Genomic DNA, 27,909 nt, shown 5'->3' with positions numbered 1-27,909 from the left:
TAGCGTAGCAAGCACATGGTTTTACTTTCCGACACCCAATAGTTTCCACAGAATAACCTAAACCTTTTCACCTGTTGTACGTAATAATGAAAGGATGTATCTGCTAATGAGACATGTAGCTAATTTAAGTAGAGCTATGCAAATTTTCTCGAGAGGTCCAGATGCAAATTTCTGGACAGTGGATGTTTGGGGGCCTGGACCGCACCAACAAGACAGCATTTTTAGTGCCAGTGGAGATAGAGATTATCGAAGGAGGTCGTATTTAGACATAGGCCTAATTAACAGTCGTGTTTTACATTTAGGCCTAAATGATGACTTTTTCGTTCATGACCTCTGATATGAACAATACTGCGACGATACATCCATTACTACGTACGAGTGAAACTTGGATAGGCCTATTTCCCCACACTACACTCGTACTTAAAACATTGAAACTTTTCACATTTCTCGGACTCATGTCACTTAAATATCCCCTTAACTAACCCACTAGCCTTGTCATATACCTAGGCCTATTGCATTATTTAACCCATCTAACCCATAACGAAACGCAAATCAGACTTCAGTCCCATGTATGGTGTTGGGAGATATCGAAGATTGGCCCTACGTACAACAGGTGATTAGGTAGTTACAGATTATTTAGTGGGAAGTATTGGGAGCCAGAGAGTAAAATCATGTGCTCAGTACTCTATAATATTATTAAGTACATAATTGTTAAAAATAAAATGATGCCTCCTGCGGTATAGTTATTCTATAGAATTACCGAACATTGTTCCGCACTCATCTGATACACACGTTATTAATTTTCTCCATTTAACTAATACACCCAGTTCCACTAAAGTGACGCAAATATGTCGTATCAGAATAGCTTTTTATTTTGGAACGCTCTGATATTTGGTGGAGGGAGGGGCTGTATTTATGAAGATACTTGTGCAGAACGTGCATGTCAGAAATTTAGTTGTTCTATGAATTTTTCATGGACCCTGTATTCTGGATAGAGACGGGTATACAGGGTAACATCACAATCTAGAAAATAAACCAAAGAAAAGCCTAAGTCTTCAAGAGATTGGAACTACCGAGCAAGTATTTTTTTACTGTCTTAGAGTAACAGATGCCCCGATAACATCACATTCACACATGCGCACACATTACATGAAACTGCCTTGAAGATTGACCATTTAAATAGTCGTCGTCGTCGTCTTCCTAACAAGTATTAGGCCAAGTGGCCTGTTACTGTCTCAAACTAGAATTTTCAGTCCATCTCTTCTTTGGACGGCCTAGAGATCTTTTGCCATACGGATGGTAATGAAGCAGTGCTTTTGGAATTCTGCATCGATTCATTCGTTCGAGATGACCCTTCCACTGAAGTTGATATTTGCTGATGAACTGCATAATGGGTTCTATTTGAAGTTCTTGCATTATGTCCTCATTTTTTTTATGATCCCAGCGAGTATATCCAGCTGTTGCTCTCATAAACCTCATCTCACTTGCTGTTATTCTACTGACATCTTTATTCTTCACAGTCCACGCTTCTACCATAGCTTAATACTGGCTGCGCTAAGGTTTTATACAGGCCTATTCTTGTGTGCCTTTGTACTAGTGAAGGTTTCATGATTTTATTAATGATCCCCATGGTTTTGTTATATTTACATATTTTTTCAGCAATATCTACGTTATCATAAGGTGATAGTGTATAGCCAAGATAAGTAAAGGTATTTACTCTTTCTATTATTTTATTATTCAAACAGATTTTACTTGGTACAGGGAAAGTTAGTATAAAATTCGTCATTTTCTTCCTCTTTCCCTTCTCCTGGAGCATAGATGCCAATAACTGTAAGATAACCTCTTTGCAATTTTAATCGTAATTGAATCATTCGTTCATTCCAGTAAGAATAATGATCTACAACATGCCTGAAGCGTTTATGTATCATTACCATGATTCCAGCTCTGGCCCTACTCTTGCTGTCAACACCAGAATAGAACTGAAGGTAGTTTTCAGTTTCTTTAGATCCTTTCAATTTCTTTTTATTTTCCGAAATTACTGCTATTGAAATATTTTTCTTGGCTGAAATATCATCTAATTGATCTTCCTTGTGTGAAATGCCCTGTACATTCCAAGTTCCAAATTTTAAAATATTTTCTTTTTTCCATGTCTTGTCCTTGTTCTTGCCTGAGTCGTCATCGTTATAATCCATCCTTGTCATTCGAGGCTTCTGTTGAGACTTGAAAGCAATGTGAAAATGACGCTCAAAGGGTTGCTAGCCCAGAGAGATGCAATTGGTGGGGTTTCCACCTATGCAGCATTTCCTCTGCATATGACATTTCAGTTATACCGCTGATACTCGGTCCCCAGAGCCTCGTTCGTTCAAAACAGGTTGCACCACGGGAAGGTGAAGATGGGATTTGGGTAGCAACCCCCATTTAAATAGTAATGAAGATAAGTTACATAAAGATTCAGGGCAAATTACAGAGAAATGGTCAGTTCCCCAGTATTGCATCTCGAACCTCTCGAGTGTTTCATTTGTAACAAGTAGAGGAGAAGGGAGGGGGGGGGGGGTTGCTAAAACATTGCATAAAGAATACACAGGTAGGCCTAAGTAGGCCTGTCAGACTATTTTTATGTTGGAAGTATCTGTGGGTGCTAAATAAAACCACATGTTTATCACTATACATATTACAAAAACCAATTAACAAGCAGCATTTTGTCTCCTTTAGTGTAGCTTTTCTGGAGAATTACCTTTATTTTGTAAATTTTATTTCAATTTTAAAATCTGTTTAATTAGAAGACTTTTAAGAACTTGCAGCAATTCAGTTAGTCTTACTGTGGCATTTGGGAGCTGTTGTTTATAATGGCTTAGGAGAGAATAGGCCAATATTGAAATTAAGTTACTTAGTTTAAGACTCTCTGATTGAAATTGTGGCTGATAAGTACATTTAGTACATCTCACTTGACAATGTGTGTCAGAGGAAGAACAATAATTGTTTCTGTACATCTGAAGTCTCATTAATGTAATATGTTGCTAGTCAGTGATGTATGCAATGGAAGGGGGAAGAAACTGGCCACCCTAACCCGTCCCACCTCATTATCTTTTGGCTTAGTTGCCTCATGAGTGTCACTTATGAGGTTCAAATCTGTTTTCGTAGAGTTGACTGAACAACAGAACAGTCATTTAAGAGACATGTTGGTTGTATGTGCTAAACTCTACCACTAGCCTAGGCCGTACAACATATTAATACAAGGAAAGGCAGCAGAAAGTTACCACATTATGCATGGGATGTCGGGGAACAGATTGCCTGCAATGCATTGCTCAACTCACCAGTAAGCTATAGCAGCGCAGGCGGATGTTCGGTTTCATTATGGTAGACGTAGCCTAAATTATTAATTAAGAGTTACGTAATGAATGAATTATTGAAGAACTGAAAACTGATGTAGATCATACTTTTCATCAAACCAGCTGTTGAAAATGATGTTCAATGTTCTCGATACAAACGTTGCATCATGCTAAAAATTTCCGAAACATCGTATCTCTGCCTCTGAAATTTCAGATATCATTCATCTGATTTCATTCTCCAGGACACATATCGTTCTGAGTTAACGGGACCATGAAAGAAAATAGAGCTAATGATTCTACGTGCAGTAATGGCACACCAAACACAGACTTTCTGATCATGAAGAGGAGTTTCATGCACTACATGAGAATTGTAGGGTCCCAATACCTTGAATTCTGAGAATTCACATGCCCACTTGAACAGAAATAAGCTTCGTCTGTTATAAACTTAATTATGATCATAAAATAATCCTACTCTTCAAATGTGTCACATTCGTCACATTACCTGTTACAAAATTCTTGAATTTGTTTCATTCTTGATGAAAATGAGATAAGTGTAATGTTCAGTGCTTGAACTTTGTGTGAATTACTAATACATATAATTCGATAAGTATCCAGTATTCGCAAAAATAATACCTCTCTATTTATTTCGAATAAATTTTATTCAGCTTCCTCCAAGTGAAGGCTGCCTAGAAGACAAAGCTTACCATAAAATTGTTGTTATAATGAAAAAAAAAAGAAAACAATGGAGAAGAAAAAGAATAAGAAATAGCACAATTAGAAATAATTGGAAAAGACTAAACAAAACATCATTAATTCCAGAAGAAACATAAAATTCCCTAGTATCTATTAGCTATTGGGTGATCACAGTCGTCTATTTGCAAGACCGAACTTAAGTGAGCAGATCGCCATAGCAAAAAGATCAATCTATATAGCTGTAGAGATGGTTTCTTAGGATTTTTATAGATCCCTTCACTGCAGACATAGATACTTCAGTGACAAGAGTTTGTCTTAGACCAAACTGCTTACAAAAATGCGCGAATCTTTTTGTGATGGTCCCTCTAGCCCCAATCAGTAATCCAATAACTTCGATCGACGTTAGATGATATTTCTCCTTATAATATGGTATAGTGGGGTCGTATATGTCGCATTTTTCCTGATGTACCTCAGCAGGTTGATTTTCGTACATTTCCATTCTTACAGTTGGATCAATTATGAATCCGCTTGTTGATCTTGTTGGATAGCAATGATGTTAATGCGCCTTGTAGATCCATTTGTGGACAAACTATGGACCTCCTCCTCTGCTTGGTAGTTTTTTCCTCGTAGGGCCGATGCTAGGAGGGATCGAATCTTGTGTTGACGACTATTCCTCAGTAGTTATCCATGAGGACAGGCTCCCAGAATGTGAGCAAGTATTTCTTTCTCACTCCGACAATGTCGACAGTGGGTTCCATTCTGAAACCTACCCGGTAGAGCACGTACTGGACATACATTGGCAGTCATCTTAATAGCGTCCTTCCATTCGCTGCTGGTCAATCCATTCGGTTTAGATAGCCATTTATTACCAGGCGTGTACTGTTTATGTCCGAGTCTCAAACTATTGTCACATTCGTTACACAATTGCATTTGTGAATTACAGATAAGAATAGAAATGTTTATAACTTCCGTCATATTTTATTTTCCTTATTCTTAAAGAATAAATATCAAATAGAAATAAAGGATTAAAGTAAATGTTGCACTGTTTATTCAGGTTTATATTGTACCAGATGTCAGATTTGTCTCTAGTGGAATGCATGATACATATAAGTGTAAACAAACACTGTGGAAAACAATGAAATGTCTCCAAAGTATTGTCTTTAAGTCCTTGAATACAATGGGAAGTAATTTCTGTGTTAACCCAGCACTTGGGAGTGCATACCTCCTTCATGAGTACAAAATGAAACAAAACAAAAAAAAAAAATTAGAAGATCACACTTCCTACATAAAAAACTAATAGAATTCCCTGTAACAGGATGGTATAATTTGGCAATCACATCACTATACAGAGGACATATGAAATCTTCAAAACAGAATAACCTATCTTGTCAAAAATCTTTCATCTTTCTGTGCACAGTGGTTAAACCAAATCTCCCTCAGAAACAAGAAACCTAGAAATACGTGTTTGTTCTGACACATCATTATTTTAGACTTCTAATAGAGGTATTGAAGTAAACAAGATCTCAGTATTTGGCCCACATCCAAAGTGAATTTCTTCAGTTGAATTCTGAAAGATCATATATATATATATATATATATATATATATATATATATATACCGTATATATTAACTCTAGCAGTGCCTCTTACTAAGGATACTTCAGCAAATTTCAATAGGCCTGCTATGTTGTACTTGTCCTTCATGAAAATAAAAAAAGTTCAATATGTAGTCCATAAAAAATTCGCTGTTAGACATTTACACGTATAAACTCATTTTGATTGAGGACTGTTTTTGCAAAACTTGCTAACTGCAAAATTTGCAAAATTGAGATTTTGATAGATTCATTAACATAAGGCAGGCCTCTACATGATGTTAAAAGCGTCTTGGTAAAATTTGATTATTTCTCTTCGTTGTAGTGTGTCAAAGTATGATTGTTTTTCCAAAACTTGCTTTCTGTTATGCGAGAGTTACAGAAAAATTTTGCTTACTACAGTGTTTTGTCTCTCCTGTAAAATTTAGTTTTTTCAGTTAGCAAGTTTTGCAAAAACGGTCCTCAATTTCATGATTGATCATAGAATGGTAATGCATAAAGATTCATAAATTAATATTGAAGTACCAGGTTTGTTCTGTATAACTTTATCCATCACTCTGCATGATTAATATAGTTCAATCCTTTTTCCTCATTCTCAGGACTCTTGGAACTGGCACATCGTGAATATCAGGCAGGTGACTACGAAAATGCTGAGCGGCATTGTATGCAGTTATGGCGTCAAGAGACCAACAATACAGGAGTACTGTTGCTGCTTTCCTCTATACACTTCCAGTGTCGCCGACTCGACAAGTAAGTTTGCAAGAAACTTGTAAAATTTATTAGTAACATTATTTGTACCTGTATTTAATATTAAAGTCGTCATAGGTATGCGGTAAACAATCTTGTCTCTGGAAGCACATTGCACAATACTAGTCAGTACTGTGAACATATGCGTTTTTTAATATATATATATTTTGATTTATTTATATGTATATTTTTGTAAATTTTTAGTCATATTAATAACAATAAAATTACTTATACTCATTAATTTGCATAACTTCACAAGTGTGAAGGTGTGGCGAGGTGTACGATCATCCTCTCCTCTACTACTTCTTATAGTGACTGTTATTTGCCAGGTGGATGGTACATTGGATGATTAGATGTGCGCAGTGGAAGACTTTTAGAAATAAATAGTGTGAATTTGTATAACAGATATAATTAACAATAATGGATAACAATATAACATAAATGATGAATGAAATAACATATAAGTACGAAATTAAGTGAATGAAAATATCATAAGTTAATCTGAATAACTACCAAAGCAATGACTGAATCGTGGAGACTTTAACTACACTGGGTGAAGATACTTATAGGTCGTAATACAATCTAATACGCCCATTTCTCAATAATCAATTACTGACCTATTAATCATTTAGTCATTGAAACATTCTCTCAATATCCAACTAGATATAAACCTCAACATAAACGCCCAGTCAGTACACTAACTCATAACACATGGCCCATTCAATTACAGATAACATAAAATCTGATTAACCAAACTCAACGTACACATGAACTCAGTATAACCCAAAGAATTTACCCAGTACAAACTGTCACATGACTGATCACTATATAAATTACTGATTCCACATATGTCTGACATAAACTGTGCAGATAGCACTAACAACAATCTCTGTACTTTACAATAAAACAATGCCCAAGAGAGAGAGAGAGATACGATATATGATAAGTAACCGATGATAATTTCAAATACCAATGATTGTTTGAATAGCAACGGAAAGTCAATGCACTCGATTCCTGAATACCGGCGTGGAAACCAATAATAACCAAAATGGAGTAGGAAATACTAGAATAGATAAATGAGTCCCATACAGTTCTAGTTCATTAGAGCGTCTAATACGATGTAAGCCAAGAGATCGTAAACACTACACTATCACCCAAACCGTCTTGGAACATCAAAACCTCACATATCAAATTATATTTCCTCACGTAATCCCCCAATACAATATAACCTCATATATCACAATACATCACTTCACGTAATCGCAATTACTTAACCCAAGACGTATCATCAGCGAGTGATTTCCATACACGATCCACCACAATATCTCAAACACATACAACCAAAAATGAGAATATCACAATCCAAATTTGCCTACTCCAATGATTACAAATCTGATACAACTTAATGCCGCGCTAAATCCCAAGATATATTGATTTCAAACAAGGTTTCATATAATCCGTAAATACTCAAGTGAAATATAATCAGTAAACTCGCTTTCCCTCTCTCCTCATCTGATGTAATCAACCGGCCCATAGGATAATTTGGATAAGAAAATGAAGGGATTCGTAGTGCTATCTATAATATGTCGTCTGAGAGCGCTCTGTCGGACGAAGTGACGTACTAGATGAACAGCTACGATGTCGAGCACGGCTCACAAGAAATGTGCCTGATATCCTTATGCAGCTAAAACATAAAGGGCCGTATTCATAGACATTCTTAGCACGGGCTTCCGGTGGATGATCAGCGAACTAACGTTTTTCGTATTCATAAATCAGTGTTACCGATATGATATGATATGAATCCTGTACAAATAACCAGTCGATAGCCGGGGCTAGTTTAGCACGCTTGTAGCGATGGCTAGCAAAATGTCTATGGATAGCACCCAAAGGCACAGAGAGAGAAGGGACTAAGGAGAAAGGCACCGAACATATGTAAGGAAAGGAAAAGATTGAACAAACTCAAAGAAAGCTTTGGTTCTACCCTAGATCATATTGTGTGAATGCAAGAACTAGGTAACTTGATTTTTCATATTTTGTGGCATTGCCTCTTTACTTATTTATTGCACTAAGGAATATGTGTCATTTTCATTTACCTATTTGTTATATTGGAAAATAGATGTCGCTGGTATCGTTCGTTCAGTTACCAAGTTCTTGCATTACATTTTGTGCGATTTTTGCTATGCTTTAAAAGAGGTAACTAAAAAACGCGAATTTCGAGTTACCTAGTTCTAGCATTCACACGACGATATATGCCCAGATTGCTTGGCCCTATAAGCTTTGACGGTAACAACTTTTGTCAGGTTTACTAGCTACTATCTACTTGTTACATAAGGAGTCACGTTATAACTCCCATTTGAATTGCATTAGCAACTGTACTGCCATCTCGTGTTCATTTATGGCGGATGGGTGGCAATCCGGGCAGTTCTCTACAGAGTGCTGCCGATTTTAACATAGGGATAAGCAATCTGTTACATATATGATCTAGGGTTCTACAGAGACTCGGCAAACATGAACCAAACATAAGGCCTTATTTTAGTTTACATGCTTCACTTCCACGTACTGTTGGAATGCATATGTAGTAGGGCAAAGCTTGTAGTATCTTAATATCCCCTATCATTTTCGATCATTGCACGACACTAATATTATACAAATTTTCTTCAGGTCAGCACACTTCAGCACTTTGGCCATCAAGCAGAATCCTCTATTGGCAGAGGCATATAGCAACCTTGGAAACGTTTACAAGGAGCGTGGACAATTGCAAGAGGCTTTAGAGAATTATCGACATGCCGTACGCCTGAAACCAGATTTCATTGATGGTTACATCAACCTGGCTGCTGCTTTGGTGGCTGCAGGGGACATGGAGCAGGCAGTTCAGGCCTATGTTACAGCTCTGCAATACAATCCAGTAAGTTAGTTGAAAAATATTTGCTATTTATGAATCTCCAACAGATAAATTTGATTAATACAAATGTTTTTTTCTTCTTCTTCTTCTGAGGAATCTAAAAGTTATTAATGTGTTTTACGGGTTTCCTTTGTTCAATATGTTCATTTGTTTGATTCTAAATTTTATAAAGGTGTTTTTTAACTTTGCTCTAGAGTATGCCATTAGGAAAGTCCAGGATAACAGAGAGGGCTTGGAATTGAACGGGTTAGATCAGCTGCTTGTCTATGCTGATGACGTGAATATGTTAGGAGAAAATCCACAAATGATTAGGGAAAACACGGGAATTTTACTGGAAGCAAGTAAAGAGATAGGTTTGGAAGTAAATCCCGAAAAGACAAAGTATATGGTTATGTCTCGTGACGAGAATATTGTACGAAATGGAAATATAAAAATTGGAAATTTATCTTTTGAAGAGGTGGAGAAGTTCAAATATCTTGAAGCAGCAGTAACAAATATAAATGATACTCGGGAGGAAATTAAACGCAGAATAAATATGGGAAATGCTGTTATTATTCGGTTGAGAAGCTTTTATCATCCAGTCTGCTGTGAAAAAATCTGAAAGTTAGAATTTGTAAAACAGTTATATTACCGGTTGTTCTTTATGGTTGTGAAACTTGGACTCTTACTTTGAGAGAGGAACATAGGTTAAGGGTGTTTGAGAATAAGGTGCTTAGGAAAATATTTGGGGCTAAGAGGGATGAAGTTACAGAAGAATGGAGAAAGTTACACAACACAGAACTGCATGCATTGTATTTCTCACCTGACATAATTAGGAACATTAAATCCAGACGTTTGAGATGGGCAGGGCATGTAGCACGTATGGGCGAATCCAGAAATGCATATAGAGTGTTAGTTGGGAAGCCGGAGGGGAAAAAACCTTTAGGGAGGCTGAGACGTAGATGGGAAGATAATATTAAAATGGATTTGAGGGAGGTGGGATATGATGATAGAGAATAGATTAATCTTGCTCAGGATAGGGACCAATGGCGGGCTTATGTGAGGGCGGCAATGAGCCAGTAAGTAAGTAAGTAAGTTTGAAATGTAGTAAGGATGCTAGATAGGATATGTATTATGGTGCAGATAACATATAGTTACAACTTAGATGTGTCCATTTTTTTAGTAAAATATTTGACACAGCATAAAACTAATTAGATGGGAAGATTGGTAAATGTTTGTATGTATGAACAGTACAATTGAATTGATTGCTGACATTAGTCATTCATGTTTACATCGAGAGGGATGATAGCGGATAAATTGTTCATAAATTGTAAGAGTAGTGAAGTGTATTCATTATCTCCCATACCCAACCTGTTGTGCAACATGATTTTACTAAGAGATGTTCTCTTAATCGAATATTAATATGAACACAGCATTGAAATAAAGGTTCAGAGGCAGGGGCAGCCTGTAATCTGAACTGACCAGGGAGAGTTTCATAAGCTTTTCTACAATATTTTAAACTAGGCCTACATTGTAGTCTTTAAAGAAATGTAGCTGAGTTTATGTTGATGGCCTTGGCGAGAATAAAATCCAGAAAAAAGAAATGACAATGAATATAAAATAGGCCTACTTTAATGATTATGTTGTTAATGTAATGAGAATATTAAAGATGATAAAATCTTGAATTGTGAAGTAGAAGTGGAATGGAATTTTATCATTGTATCTATGTAATCCAGTTGAATTATTTGATTCAATTTTAAGTTACATTTCTGATTATTTAAACACGTAGGTACCATGAATGATGATGAAGGGACTTAATTCTAGAAATAGTACTGTTTCTTTGGGACAGGACTCAGAACTTTATTTTCCTTCTGAAAAAAGCTACAATAAGGACTTCATTGCCTTTGAAAATCCTTAATTGGATGGATTTAAATCTGTGAACCTCAAATCCAATTGCCAGTATGGTAATGACGACACCACAGACTACAAATTCGAATGTATATGGTATACTTCACTATTTCAAAATTATTGAAATAATTGGATAGAAATATTTTCTGTAGTGTAAACTTGGGTCCAGAGCTGAATAAACACCTTTTTTGGACCCCTGTCAATAAAAGAAAAATGAGGTCCTCCCATGCCATACCCAATGTTTGATGTTGATGATATTTACACAAACACCGATTTTGAGGTTTGAAGTAAATAAGCCATTTTGTATGGTGAAGGAAATCTCCAAAACAAAAAATGACAATTCACACATTTTGATGTAGCAAAATCATGTACTTAGGTACTTTGTCATCAAAGTTAATATTTCATAAAGTAGCATGTTTACGTGGTTTAGCCTTGACTGTGCCATGTTGTTTCTTAATTATATTTAATTTTAATTTTGAAAATGAAGGTTCTCCACATATATTAGTAACTATGCATAATTTTAAAACACACTTTTGCTCTGAACGGCTCATATAAACTAGGCTAATGATTCAGTCGTTATTATACAAATTTAAATGACATGAATATATATTTTGCCTGTAAATGTATATACGAAGAACAGAGAGATTGAGAGAGAGAGAAAAAAACAAAGAGAAAGTAGGAATTGTATTTTGTATATTATTTATTTGAGCCATTCAGAGCAAAAGTGGTGTAAGTCAAAATTTGACTTATATGTAGATGACATATTTCAGAAGACTTCTATTGAATTCTAATAATAAGTGCAGTAAATGTGAAATATGCAGTCATTCACAGTTTTTGTTAAGAATTCAAAATCTTCTGATAGATAATCAGCATGTTCAATTGAATACTCCTTAGATAACCTTGAAATGTTTATATCACTTTGCTATCAGTCATTAATTGCACCTTGACCTTGCACTTGAACTTACATGTGAACTTTGCATACGTATTATTAACATCATGAAATAATTTCTTGCCATGGAACTAGTCTGCAGCACATATAAGGATCATTTTCAAATTTATACAGATGGATCTCTAAACCCTAATGATGGGACATCAGGAGCAGGGTATTATATTCCAAAATATCAAGAAAGTTACTTCATACCATGTTCATCCTCCTCCATTCCCGGCACTGAATTGCTAGCTATTGATGCTGCTCTTCAGTGTGTTACTCAAATTTCTGAAAAATCTATTTGCATACTTACCGAGTCCAAGGGGGCCTATATTTAATACAGTGAAACCTGTTCAAAACGGAAGTGACATGGTCCTAATTTTTTTTCCGTTGTGGACAGATTTCCGTATTACTCAGGTGTGACATTAAAATGGAATATTTTGTCATTCATATACATGAAAAACAAAATGGCATGCCGCAAACTGCAAGAAGTACAAAATATTCCATTTAACACTAATCACATTAAATCAGCTTTCTGTCGCTTATTCCATTGATGAATCATCTTGATTAAAATCTCATTTTCTGTGCAAATATTATCGTAACTCACTCATTAGTCATTAAACATTACTAAAGTTTACTAATCTCATTCTATTTAATATCTAACACTATACTCTAATACTGTACTGCATATCACTGCACATTATTAATTAATTGGACTAGGAGCCATCTATTAGAAGCCTTGAATTCTGGTTTATTTAATTTCTTTCCTAGTTCAATAGCTTGCTTTACAGAATAGATCCAGAAATTGGCTTGTTCTTTGAAAGATTATGAAGAACTCACTCTCACAACAGTTCATTTATTTCCACATAAACAGTTGCTTTCTGGTTCCTTTTTTGTCACCAATATCGGCCGCAAGCCACTCACTCATTATGATCTTTAATTTTTAAAGTGTCACACCTGAGTTTTCCACAACTGAACTTCAATATTATTTCACATAGACTTTGTTTCTAATTTTCCTTTATCTCGATAACTTTTACTTCATCACATAATGTTAATGCCTCATTTTATACAACTTTTTTTTTACCTGGAAATCACTACACTTGCGCTCTATTTAGCTACGACAGTACACGGGTATGAAGCATTGAAAATCTTTGAAGGGACTCGTCTGCCTAGTCAACAGGGTAATAAAATTTATGACTGACAGGCCAACACACCCTCGTACCCTCTAAAATTTTGCAAAGAAAACTTGTTTTTATCTTAGTGACCTACATATTTCGTATATTCCTTGAAATTACACGCTGTTTCAAAATATAGTTACAAAATATAGTGTGTCCAAAATATTGTTTCCGTTTTGAACAGTAGCAGACAGTTTCCGTTTCCACGTTGGACAGTTTCCGTTTTATTTAGGAAAAATTACACATAATACTGTACATACAAATTTCGTCGGGACCAATAAATTGTTCTGAAATAGACAGGATTCCGGATTATTCAGGTTCCGATTTGAACAGGTTTCACTGTATAATCAAATATGTACCAAACCTATATGCACATAGAATTATTTCAATTCGGAAACAACTAAGTAAACTAAAAAAACTCCAAAAGAACATTTCAATGGATACCTAGTCATTGTAGTATACCTGGAAATGAGACAGTTGATAACATTGCAAAACAGGCAACATATTTGCAACCAAGACCTCTTCAAGTGATATTTCTATCCAGTATCTCATTTTACAAACCTATGGATCAACAATTGGCTTTCTTCTGACAAAGGAAAAATTTTACAGTCCGTACAGAATAAAGCAAATGGTTTGCAAATGTACAAAAACTTGCCCAGACATGTTCAAACATTTTTAACAAGAGCCAGAACAGGCCACATAGTCACACAGTTGTACCTACATCGATTTCACTTTTCTGATAATCCTATTTGTCTTTGGTGTAATAATCATGATGAAGATCTGTAACACATTCTTTTATACTGTCCATCTATAAACCACAAACGAAGTAAATTAAAATCATCAGTACCAGTCACAGAAGACACAGCCCTGCAGTATATATTGACTGCACCCCAACTCTGGCTACTAGCAACAGGCATCTATAATGAACTCTGATCAAAATACCCCTCATTTCTCGTGAAAAACTGAAACTGAATGGACCACAGTGGACTGTAGTGGACTTTATGTTGTCAGCAAGCAGCTGGAACGTTAAAGAAATCAATCAAGGAGGAAATTCTAAATAAGATTGAACAAAAATGATTAATTTTAAAACCAAATGGCGATTTTTTTTCATTGATTCTTTTAATTTTGAGATAACTTCAGCACGAATTTTATTTGCTCCATCCTTGACATTTGGTCTTTGAATGTGGAATACCATAAATAGCTCCAATGTCAATCATTGTCTGTTTTTAAGCATTTCTTAAGATACATTAATGTAAGAATGTTAAGCAAAATGAACATGTAGATTTGGTTTATTTTTATTAAATACTGTGTCTGAAATAGATTGTCTGTTTTTGAAGAAATTTGACATGCAACATAAAATCTCTGTTTTTATATGCACTCACATATTTACTAAGTTACATTAAACATTCTCGTTACTGATACAATGAGTTCAACAATATAGATGCTGAATAACATTATTGATAATACGAAGCATTACTTCATTTAAAGAATTTTGTTATTTAAAAATTATGTTTCCTTGTTTAAATGTTCAAATACTTGCTAATTTTCATGCTATCTGAAATAAACACAAAATGGTAACCTTCTTAGGTAGACTTTCTGGGTATCATGCATTAAAAGGTGATGTAATTGTAGTGCAACAACCTCGAGCACTTGCTACTGACCGAGTAAATGTTTCACCCAATCGGCTATAAATTCTCGACTGTATGTGCTCGAGCATATCATTTCCCAGCTGCCTTCTTCATAACCGAGGATTGATCGGCAAGCTCAGTCGCCATTTTCAAGAGAATGGAGATGTCTACTGCTGAGAAAAAAATATCGAATTTCACCATTTTTTTTTTTTAGTATGTAAAGTACTTTGTGCGAGATCGTGCGTATTTGCTTGGTTTCCGCACAAAACCAATCCGCGGAAAGTCTAAAAATTCCACATTCAGTATTCCCAACCTAACACACATAACAATTTCTCTCTTCTTACCGCTTAAGTGACATATTGATTTTACTGCTTTAGGCTTTTAACATATTATTTTTAGAGACGTTCAATATAGTAATAATTATAAACTGGAAACTTACCACAGCAATTTCACCTAAATTGCACTGTTAATTATTGTTTTTAAATATTTGCAAAAATTAAGTAAAGTCTACAACTCCAATAAAGTTACTGCATTCGTGATGCAAGTAACATTAAGGAAGCCATGAAAAAATCAACAAGATTCCATAGACTGGGGGAAAAAAAAGACAGACAACCCGATGGTGTATAGTAAACACAGAAAACATTTAAAGCAACAATGTTGAAGATAGATATTTTTGTTTTGCAAATTTGCCGTCATTGAACAGAAACCAAGATGGAGATTTCATTGCAACTAATTAGAAATTCCTCTTCCAGGTATGTAATAAACGATCTTCGCACAAAATAATGTACGATACACGAGCGGTATGTTTTCTTTCAATTCTCGGAAATTAAAAAAGCTCAACTACGTTTCGCTTTTTCAAACTTTTCCTCGAACATGAAAACTTCAACATACCGCTCTTCTAACGCATATTACTATAAAGGTTTATGTCTCTCCTTAATCGCCTATCCTACCCCATTCTCTCTTCATAGAATACTGCATTCCATTCCTTTGTATTCTGTCAGTAGCTCATAAGAAGGTCGTGAAGAGTTCTACAACAAAGTAGTATGTGCAATGAGTGTAAAACTCTATTGATTTTTACAAATAACTGGCAGCTGTACATGGATGCGAGAAAAAATATGAATCCACTTAACCGATTTTAAAAAGAATGTTTTAGCCCTTTCTAGGTCTTAAAGTTCCATTTAGCACTTTTTTAGGTTCAATAAGATTCACACATTACGATCTTGTGAACTTCAAACACAAAAGTATGTTGAAATTTTCTAATTAATATGCAATGAAAAAAATAGGTTAAAACCTAAGAATCTGGTTCCTAATGATCGTGATCGAGTGATTACTTATACCATTGACAAAGAAGGCTGCCCAACTTGCATGTGTTTTTTATGCACTCAACAACCAAAACATTTCATGAAGTAGAAGTGATGACTCGTGGCTCAGTACAAAAAATTAGTATCCTGTGGTGTACTTTTCAACTTTTATTTGATAGCTCAGTTTTTTCATTTTGAAATTTTAAGCTAAGTTTGTAGAAAAAAAACTAGAATATTTTATAGAACCGTCTTAAAATTATTTTCAGTGGATATTCTTATAAATATAATAAAACTACTTTAGAAAGTAGGCCTATATGCAGATACCAGCATTCAAATTATTTGCTCTGTACATCCCACAAAAACTTATTAGGACTAACAGAGTGGTAGAGGAACAGAGAAGGCCTGACGACCTTATATCTACCAGGTTACATAAATAAATAAACACATATGGTCTTACTAATAAAAACTCTATATACAGACGTTTAACTGTCATACTTATACAATGAGTAGCTCGTTTATAAGTCGTGTGTAAATTCCTTACTAATAATCACTACATACGTCGTGTATGTCACACAGCTACGTCATAGTTTCGTCATTACTTCATTACGAAAGGCAATAGAATATCTGAGGTTCTCTATTGCGCTCTAGTGTGCCATGTTAAGAATCGATAGTACAACTGGCTCTAATCGATTACCACACTACATTTTGGTCAAAGAGTACAAGCTACAGCAATAATATTCTACTTATTCTGTGCTCTTTGGTGTGTTCTTCTGTGGTTACAAGGCATCCATCATCATAAAATGACAGTCGATACGAACAGCTGTTAGAGGGGCCGCCATTTTTTCTCTATATACAAAGCTTAAACAAGGGATTTCGTATATATAACTACTGCAAAGCAATTCCCATTGTATAGTTACAGCCTGTTTATACGTCCATAGCTTATTCATGGTTTATAAGTACCGTTTTTCTGTCTCAACCCTGCATAAGTCTGGTATAAAAACTATACACGGTTTATTAGTAAGACTGATAATGTTTGTTTGGAAAAGGTAAATTCATAAACTGTAAACTTTATGAAGCTCTGAATAAAAGATAAACATTATTTTATATTGTAAACAATTGGGATAAAAAGAAACAACCAGAAAACGAAAGAAATAACAGACAGGTTCAACAAATATTGTTTTAAATAATTGTGAATACTTTGTTTAAAATGAGTGTGTGTGCTCATGGGCGTGAGCGTGGGTGTGTGTGTCAATAATTAGTTCGATTAATTAAAATCTGGCTCAGTGAAATGTACAACAGAGTCCATATAGGCCAATTTCCGTCTGATGCTTTCCAATTCACTCCAGGCTAAAGCAAGGAATTGCACTATCACCTTTACCTTTTAACTTTGCTCTAGAGTATGCCATTAAAAAAGTCCAGGATAATAGAGAAGGTTTGGAATTGAATGGGTTACATCAACTCCTTGTTTATGCGGATGATGTGACTATGTTAGGAGAAAACCCACAAACGATTAGGGAAAACACGGGAATTTTACTTCTAGCAAGTAAAGATATATGTATGTTTGGAAGTTAATCCCGAAAAGACAAAGTATATGACCATGTCTCGTGACCAGACTATTGTACGAAATGGAAATATGTTGTTGTTTTCTAATGCCAGGCGTTTGACAATAAAGTCATTTGACCCCTTGCACTCCAATATTTTTCAAAAGTATTATCATGGTCAGCCACTGAAGCACAGATTTTGAGGTTAATGGAAATATAAAAATTGGAAATTTATCCTTTGAAGAGGTGGAAAAATTAAAATATCTTGAAGCAGCAGTAACAAATATAATGATACTTGGGAGGAAATTAAATGGAAAATAAATATGGGAAATTCCTGTTATTATTCGGTTGACAAGCTTTTATCGTCCAGTTTGCTCTCAAAAAGGGTTGAAAGTTAGAATTTATAAAACAATTATATTACTGGTTCTTCTGTATGGTTGTGAAACTTGGACTATCATTTTGAGAGAGGAACAGAAGTTAAGGGTGTTTGAGAATAAGGTGCTTAGAAAAATATTTGGGGCTAAGAGGGATGAAGATGCAGGAGAATGGAGAAAGTTACATTGCACAGAACTGCATGCATGTTATTCTTTACCCGATGTAATTAGGAACACTAATTCCAGACGTTTGAGATGGGCAGGGCATGTACCACATATGGACAAGTTCAGAAATGCATATAGTGTTAGTTGGGAGGCTGGAGAATAAGAGTTTTGGGAAGGACGAGACATAGATGGGAGGATAATATTAAAATTGGATTTGAAGGAGGTGCAATATGATGGTAGAGACTGAATGAATCTTGCATAGGGTAGAGAACGATTTTGTGTGTGTGTGCGTGCGTGCGTGCGTGCGTGCGTGCGTGCGTTTTTTTTTTCTCCCCCTTGCTGCAACATACTGCTTACAAAAGTAATATTACATGTTTTAGTTTTCTTTTAGCTGAATGTTGTAACTTAGCAGAGGTGGTTAAAGTTTATTCACTTTCGAAGTTGGAGGTGATTGATTTATTTAATGTTGGTAGTGTTTAATTTTTTTTAATCCTTTTTTGCCACAACTTTCAAGCGATAGAATAGCCTATGCGATTTCAGACTTGCATCTGCAGGTAAGATTGCCAAACCGGCACCATGAACATCTGTGCCAGGTGCAAGCAGTGCTGTTAATGATGTTAACTGGCTTTGTGGATGTGTAGGAATGAGTGCACTTTTTGGTTGTCCTTGTTTATTATTTTCTCGTGAAAAATCTGTGTGGAATGATACAGATTATATTGATTTAAATACGAGGGGGATCCAGGAAATAACCGTTCGCGCATACCCGCCGCACAGCTGACTCCCCTTCCTTGTTTGAAGGTCAACTGGCTTCCTTAACATGTGTTCTCATAATGTTGTGAGTACTGGTTGCAACAAGTCGCCATTGTGCATTTTGTGTTACTTCAAAATGAACGACGTGATTGATAATCCCGCCGACTGTGAAGTGAGGAGTGTGATTCGATTTTTGAATGCCCGACATTTGAAACCTGCAGAAATTTACCGGCAATTGAAAGAAGTGTATGGTGATACTGTAATGAATGAGAGAAATGTGAGAAAATGGTGCGAAATGTTCAACAATGGGCGAACAAATGTCCACGATGAAACTCGACCCAGACGCCCATCACTCATCACAGAAGACCTGAAGACTAAAGTGAACGACAGAGTCTTGCAAGACAGGCGCACATCACTCGACGAATTGCATGTTGCCTTTCCTGACATTTCTCGTTCTTTGCTTGGTGAAATTGTGTCGCAACATCTTGGCTACCACAAAATCTGGGCACGATGGGTTCCACGGCAACTGAGTGACCAACACAAAACTCAGAGAATGGCCTCAGCATTGACATTCTTGATGCGATATTACACAGATGGAGACGCCTTTCTTGATCAAATTGTGACTGGTGATGAGACCTGGGTGTCTCACAACACGCCAGAGACCAAGCGCCAATCACATCAGTGGCATTATCCCTCATCACCCAAGAAACCGAGAAAATTCAAACAGACTCTCTCAACACAAAAAGTCATGGCTACTGTCTTTTGGGATCGCAAAGGTGTTCTTTTGCTGGATTTCATGCCAAAAGGCACTACGATCAATGCAAATCGTTATTGTGAGACTTTACGAAAACTACGGCGAGCCATCCAAAACAAGAGGCGAGGAATGCTTTCGAGAGGAGTTGTGCTTCTTCACGACAACGCCCGCCCACACACTGCTGCTTCAACTCGAGAATTGCTGAATCAATTCGGTTGGGAAATATTTGATCATCCGCCCTATAGTCCAGACCTTGCTCCTAGCGATTTTCACCTTTTCACTAAGCTGAAAGACTTTCTGGGTGGTACGCGTTTTGGAAGTGATGAAGAGATGAAGAAGACAGTGAACACCTGGCTTAATGAACTGGCGGCAGAGGAGTATAACACGGGAATTCTAGAGCTAGTGAACAGATACGACAAATGTTTAAATGTAGGTGGTGATTATGTAGAGAAGTAAAGGAAGCTTCAGTTATGTAATAGACTTTGTTTTTTCAAATAAATATATATTTTTTTAATTATTACAACAAAACGGTCGTTATTTCCTGGATCCCCCTCGTACTTATTTAGAATAAACTATTCAGCTTCCTCCAAGTGGAGGCTGCCTAGAAGACAAAGCTTACCATAAAATTGTTTTTTTTTTAATAAGTGGTAAGTGAACAGTTATAATGGGGGGAAAAAAAGAGAAGGAAAAGAAAAAGAAATAATTGAAAACGATTAAACAAATCATCATTAATTCCAAAAGAAACGTAAAATCTTTCTATAAGGTGATCGCAGTCCTCTATTCAGCACTAGTTGCAGGACCCAACGTAAGTGAGCAGATCACCTTAGGAAAGAAATGAGTCTGTTCAAGTGTAGAGATGGTTTCTTGAAACTTTTATAGATCCCTTCACTGCAGACAGATACTTCAGTAACAAGAGTTTGTCCTAGACCAAACTGCTTGCAAAAATGCGCGAATCTTTTTGTGATGGTCCCTTTAGCCCCAATGAGTAATCCAATAACTTCGAAGGATGTTAGATATTTTTGTTTATAGTGTGGTATAGTGGCGTTGTATATATCGCATTTTTCCTGATTTGCCTCAGCAGGTTGATTATCATATGTTCCATCAGACCTAGGAAACGACACAAAGACTGCAAGTCACAATAAGTGTGGAAAAACAACTGCATTTCTTTGGCAAAATCCAAAGTATATTAAAAGTATTTATTTTAGTTACTGACTTCACAACATATGTTTAAGGTGTTAAACCTTTACATTACATGTTTAAAAGTTGTATAAACATTTTCGTTGGTCAGGGCCAACATCATAAGATACGAAGTACATTTCGGTAATATCAATAATCTCTACATAATTTCTACAAATACAATACATATTTACTGAACCTTATTAAAATCAACATGGTTATGATACATTTTGACATTCTTATATGACAGCCCTTATTGTCAATTATTTAAAATACACGTGTAAGTTGCAAAGTATACATGTTTGCAAGTCTTCACACATGGAATAATGAAGTAACTTGATGTAAAAGAATAAAAATAAAAATAATAAAATATAAAACTAAGGTAGAAATGTTGTGAATGTGAAGAGTTGCAAATTACAGTATTTGAATACATTTATTGTATCTATCATGGTGTGTGTCTCATTATATCTTGATTGTTATTTCAAATTAATATGATTGCCTTATAAATGCTAATATTATAAATTGGGTTGTTTAATGTTGATAGTAATATACATTTAATTTGACGATGATGCTGTTCTTCCAATCTGGAAATAATTGAATTCAATAAGTTGATGATCCAACTTTAAACAATTTTGAATTTAATTTGTGTACTGTATTAAATGGATGGAAACTTACATGGTGATGTGGGATCAGTATCCAATACTATAATCGTAATAAGCTGTATAATAAGGCTCAAGTCAGGTGTCAGAATTAACTGGAAAAGATCAAAAGTTAATTAAATTACTATTAATAACGTTAATGAAACAAGCTATTTGACAGTATCATATGGATTTCAATGAAGATCAAAATTCGGTGCTGTTATTTAATAATTACGAGGATGAAATAGTAAGTAAAATCCTAACCTCAAGCCCATACAAATTATCTTTCTGTCACAAGAAGTGACAGGTTCATACTTAAATGAGGAAATTTGAGACAAAGTGAGATCGAATTGTAAGTCTTTTGCATTTCCGCATGACCATGACTCCATTGAGAATCGAACCTGCTTCTGACTTCACAGCGTTACGTCTTAATGACGGTGGTAATGCATGCCCCAAAATATACAATTATTTACGTCTTTATTGCAACAATCACAATAAACTATATCACCATCTGTCTTTAGAAATTCCTTTTGCTCAATCCATTTTGACATTTCTCTTCTTGCAGTTCTGACAGTAGCTATAGCAAACTTCACAATTCGACACAAAAGTATACAAAATTTCAGTTTGCAAGCATGCTGCTTCTGCCTTTCCTTTTTTCAATATTTTGACCTCTGGCTAGTAATGAGCTAGAGGTGGAGGTTGAAAATTCCAATGTAACAAAGGGAAAGACTAGTGGAAGGTCCAAAGACAGTTATCAGGTAAGATGCCACGAAACCATATTACTGGTAGTTTTTTCTTAATAGACAAATAACGTGAAAATACCAGATTCTATGAAGCAACATTCATAAAATGCACTATTATGCAAGTTAACATAATATATGCACTAAATCAAGAAAAAAACATGATATGCAATATAAAAGACTAAATATGTGCTATTAAATCGAAAATCTTAAATATGCATTATGCATGGATTTACTCCCAAAAAAGGCCAAAACATGCACGGAAAAAGTGCTGTTATTTGGAATTGATGTTATAATATTTAGTTCAAGAAGTGTAATAAAAACATGTATTTGCATGGAAATTCGGGCTCTACGCATAACTAATCAAAGGCTGTTTGTCAATATTATTATGATAGACTGAACACCTTAATTGACCCTACTCATGTTTCCAGTCCACATCCGTGGAGTAATGGTCAGCGCATCTTACCGCAAAACCAGGTGGCCCGGGTTCGATTCCCGGTCGGGGCAAGCTACCTGGTTGAGGTTTTTTCTGGGGTTTCCCCCCAACCCAATATGAGCAAATGCTGGGTAACTTTCGGTGCTGGACCTCGGACTCATTTCACCAGCAGATAACCTAAGATGTTGATAAAGCTCCGTAAAATAACCTAACCTCATGTTTCCAACCTCATCATAAGCCTATCCTCGAAGATTTACAATGCTTCTGTATTGTTTTACTTAACACTGTTTATTCCCTAAAATACCACTGTTTTGTGTAATTTTGATGTAAAGACTTGAAATTTTATTTTATAGGAATGCATAATTTTTTTTTGTGATACTGAGTACGGATAAAAGCCCTCCAGCGGTTTGAAATGGATGAACAGACAAACAAGCCAAACCTCCCCCCCCCCCCTCCTTTAACAGAATTGATGAAAACGTACCCTTTTCCCTAATTATGGTATTCGAAATTGACTCTGAGCACCACCGTTATTCTGTACTTCGTAAAATGGAAACCTAGAAGGTCGTAGTTATAATGTTTGATTGCATTCATGTAATGAATGAAGCATCTATACTAATAATAAATCTGTAGCCGAAATTTTTCTGGTAATTTTCGATTTTCCAAAAATAATTGGTCCTAACATATATAATTAACCACCCTGAAACCGAAAATCGCTTTTTTTGAAATTTTTGTTTGTATGTCTGTCTGTTACCTTTCCACGCGATAATGGCTGAACGGATTTCGATGAAAATTGGAATATGAATTAAGTTCGTTGTAACTTAGATTTTAGGCTATATGGCATTCAAAATGCATTATTTAAAAGGGGAGTTATAGGGGGCCTGAATTAAATAAATCGAAATATCTCGCTTATTATTAATTTTTGTGAAAAATGTTACATAACAAAAGTTTCTTTAAAAATAATTTGCGATAAGTTTTATTCCTTGAAAAATTTTGATAGGACTGATATTTAATGAGATAAATGAGATTTAAAATTAAAATAACTGCCATCTAAGGCTGTATAATGAAATAAAAAATGACTTCGTCTATAAGGGGCCTTGGAGAGCAACAATCGAAAGCTATGAAAGATAGCCTACAGAGAATTTTTCTGTGTTTGTATGAAGTAATATCGGAAGCTAAATTAACTGTTTTGTATAATTAATTATTATTTCACCATTGGAAAGTGTAGTTTCTCTAGATGGACATAATGCTATAATGTTATTACAGTAATTTCTGATACGTATTATTATATAATATGATTTAAGTTATTTGAAGGGTTCAGAACCATAGTGGGCCAAACGCCATTTACTGAATACGTAGAAAAGAAGGGTTAAAATTAAGTTATTACCATAATTCAATGGAAACATATAGCAAGTAAAATAAAGTATAGACATTAAATCTAAATGATGTCAGTGTTCATTAAACTATGGTTGCATGTAATAACAATTAAGGAACATGTTAAAGGAATTGTCATTGCACCAAATGAGTGTTCTCTGGACCGAAATGATCGCATTTTAATTATTTAAACACAATTTAAATTAAGTAACATATTAAACGATTTATCCTTCTATCAAACACGAATGTTCCCTGGATCAAATGTCCTATTTTAATTATGTAATTACTTAATATTTATTTCTAACGGGTGCAGTGGAGCGCATGGGTACGGCTAGTCATTAAATACAAATGTTTATAATTAAAGACACTTCTTGTTTAATACGAAAGTTACTCAGCATTGAAGGTAGTGATCATAATAACCTGCCTTATGTTATGATCCTAATTTGTGTCTATACAGACGAAGTACAAAATCTTCATTCAGAATAATATTGGATCCCAGATGTCCGTAATATAATAAGCAACACTTACTATAGCTAAAATATTCTAGAACTTCTAAGTGCACTTCAATTTCGGCCAGTGCAGTGGTCTAACATGACTATGAGTGAAATAAAAGATGATTTTTAAATAGGAATCCAACCCCATCAACAATTCTGTGCAGAGTGATCCTTGTAGTTATATTGCCATTTATTGAGTTCATTTTTAGAAAACTACTAGTGGCTTATGCAGCAAATGCTGCAAACTAAGTTCATTAAATGTTCAAATAAAAATTTTTCAGATTTATTTTCAGTGAAAAATACCAGACATTTTGAAAGTTATTTGCTTCCATAATAATGTAACATACTCCCTCTGAATGTTTTTTATACCAAATACATTTTCTTGAACCTTTCCACCTTCAGTTTTTGAGTTTCAACGCTAAAACGCAAGTAAAAATGCCAGGACAATCAGTGGGTTTTTCATGTGGGAGTAAAGCAATAGCTATGTCAGGTCATTGTGGATTGTAAGTGAAAGTTAAAAAAAAGTCAGGTTTGCTATGCTTTCGAACAATAGACATAGCATCTTGGTATAGCTGCTGGATGTAGAGCTTGAAATGTAGAGGGTAAAATCATTTTATCCTGCTATGAGATCTTGCTGAAATCATCGGGAGACTACAACATTTTGTAGGCCTCTTATTTTATCAGTAAATAATACCGTCTTTCCTTAGGAGCTGCAATTTTTGCGCTATTTCGACCCAATACCGAAGAGAATGACGTATATAAATATTTACACCACACTGCCATTAGGTATTGAAAAAGAGCAACCCCACTTGATTAATAATTATAAATATAGTTTTGATTTTAATAACAATATTATTATCTTACGCAAGTTTTGTAGTTATATAATTTATTTATTAATATCTTGGCATTAACTATAATAATATTTCATTTCTGATGGTAATGTCATCAAACCACCTCATGTTTTGTAGATTTTAATATCCAATACACAGCTGTACTCAAATAATTACACGCCGCAGAATCAGACCTGTAAATTATTTTTAATAATTCTTGAAGTTTTAAATAACCAATTGAATTTGAACTCTAAATATGTCAGCAATCCTGCAGGTCATGGCCTTTGTGTAATAGCCCATTGTTTATTGTAGTGTGTGTTTTGTTTTGTTCTGAAATGCAATTAGTTCTCAAAGCTGACGAAAGATGGATTTAGGAAAATTATGTAGGAACACTAACGCTTCACTGAAAGTTAATATTTTTCTGAAAATCCTTGGATGCCAAGCTTCAAAATGACGGGTCACTCCTTAAAATCCGTTCAGCCGTTTTTCCGTAATTTCCATTACCAGTTCAAATTATATATATAGATTTTGTAAGAACATGGGACCAATTCCGAATAGTTACGCAGTTGTTTTCCATTTTAGAAATACATCACGTGCTATAGATCAGAATGTAGCTCGTCTGTGCAGCCTCATGAAACGTCGTCTGATCGACCAAACATAGGCGTATTCTAATCAGCTGGGGCCTACATATATTTGAAAGTTGCGTGCGATTTATACTCAATCAGTGAAGTGCACTGAAAGGGGAGATTGTTTTTTTTACATTGTTTTGCACAAGGAGACGAAATTCTACCAGATGTAGATTTTATCCTTTTATGTTCTATGAAATAAAATAACATACAGTAATTTTTGGAAGACCTACATTTGCAAAAATGTTGTGCAACTTCAAAAAAAAAAACTTTCTTTATTGCGAGTGCATGCAAGTGATCTAATGATATATTGTATTTACTCGCCCAATTCCTCCCATCCTACATAGAAAATGAATACATATTTTCCTTTCAAGAGCGTCTTTTTTTAATATTAAAAATATCGTAAAAATACGCATGAAAAACCCAGTCATTATTAATTAAATTATTCTAAAGTGAAAAATGCCGATTTCTCTGACTGCACGGAAGATAATCAGGATTTGTTTTCTTATTAAGGAAGTAGAGTTAAAACACATGCACGTTTATTATTTTACATAATTAATAAATTAATTTGATACGAATTTTTACGCGCAAAGTTAACACCATGATCCTAGTTACTCAGGATCAGGCTACCAATATTATTAATGAATGAAAAAAAAAATAATGTTATGTTTTATTTAACGACGCACGTAACTGCCGAGATTATATCACCATCTCCGGTGTGCCGGAATTTTATCCCGCAGGAGTTCTTTTACATGCCAATAAATCTATTGACATGAACCTGTCGCATTTAAGCACACTTAAATGGCCCGGGATCGAACCTACAACCTCGGGCATAGAAGGCCAACCAAGCCGACGTAATGAATGAGTGATGAGTTAATGACACACACCAGTACAAAGAAAAGCCGCAATACTGCCCAATTGTAAATATGTTATTTAGTATTTTAACATTAATTTGATTAGTGCAGTATTGAATTGTTAGATGTTATTTTACGAACATTTTATTCCCGGCATTTTGTGCTCATCGTATAATGTCCCCCTTCCCCTTCGATTGTTCATATCCGAATTTTTTTTAATACGCGATTAATTATGATAGTAATCATGCAGGTATCTGTTTTGATATTATTTTATTTGTTGTTCGTTATTAACACAATTACTGAATTTTTATTAACATTTGAATTGTTAGGCCTATAAAATCGAAACTGTTGAAAATCGGACATATTAAATTTTCAACCCAAATTGACCTCGGAAATGAGCTTTTTGAGTGCCGGTATTATTTTTTAACTAATTTTCTTCTCATTTTGTGACAGTTATTAAATTATTAGCATCAACACATAATTTGAATTGCTGTAAATCGTGTTCATGTTTAGTAGTAAAGGTTTTTATTTTGTGGACATTTGGAAAAAGTCTCGGACTACCCATTAACAAAATTAAAAGCATTTTTATCATAACAATATTAGGGGATCCTTGCATATATTAGAAATCATTTATATAATAATATTATTTGGAGGTAACGCTTAATGCTATTTTGATCTCTAATTTCATATTAAGTTTTTTTCAACATTTATTTATTGTATGTCTACTTAAATCTTAAGTTATTCTCGTTATTACTGTATTTTTGTTTACCTTGTTTTTTTTTTTCGACAAGCTATAAATTCAGGAAGTTGTTTTATAACAAACTATACCTATAGGGTTACACAACAACAAAGGAATGGCTTTCTTTCTGTCTTTTATTTGTTTTGTGTCCGTATTTAGTGGGTTACATAGCATGAGAATGGAATACATGTCACAGTTGAGGTAGGGAAAATGGTTGGTACTTTTCCGCAATGATTTTA

At 34.9% G+C, this 27,909-nt stretch overlaps 1 protein-coding gene across 1 annotated transcript in view; it reads left to right on the top strand.

The window, feature by feature from the left end:
- sxc (O-linked N-acetylglucosamine (GlcNAc) transferase sxc) overlaps nt 1–27,909 on the top strand; it is a 206,924-nt gene that overhangs the window by 1,125 nt on the left and 177,890 nt on the right. The window contains exons 2-3 of the mRNA XM_069836573.1: nt 6,214–6,364; nt 9,023–9,266. Coding sequence (XP_069692674.1) covers nt 6,214–6,364; nt 9,023–9,266 — 395 coding nt within the window. The remainder of the gene's footprint in view (nt 1–6,213; nt 6,365–9,022; nt 9,267–27,909) is intronic.

The sequence above is a fragment of the Periplaneta americana genome, chromosome 1, assembly GCF_040183065.1.
Source record: "Periplaneta americana isolate PAMFEO1 chromosome 1, P.americana_PAMFEO1_priV1, whole genome shotgun sequence".
Classification (NCBI taxonomy): Eukaryota; Metazoa; Arthropoda; class Insecta; order Blattodea; family Blattidae; genus Periplaneta; species Periplaneta americana.
Note: the sequence above shows the minus strand (reverse complement) of the source record. Positions and strands in the feature narration are given on the sequence as shown.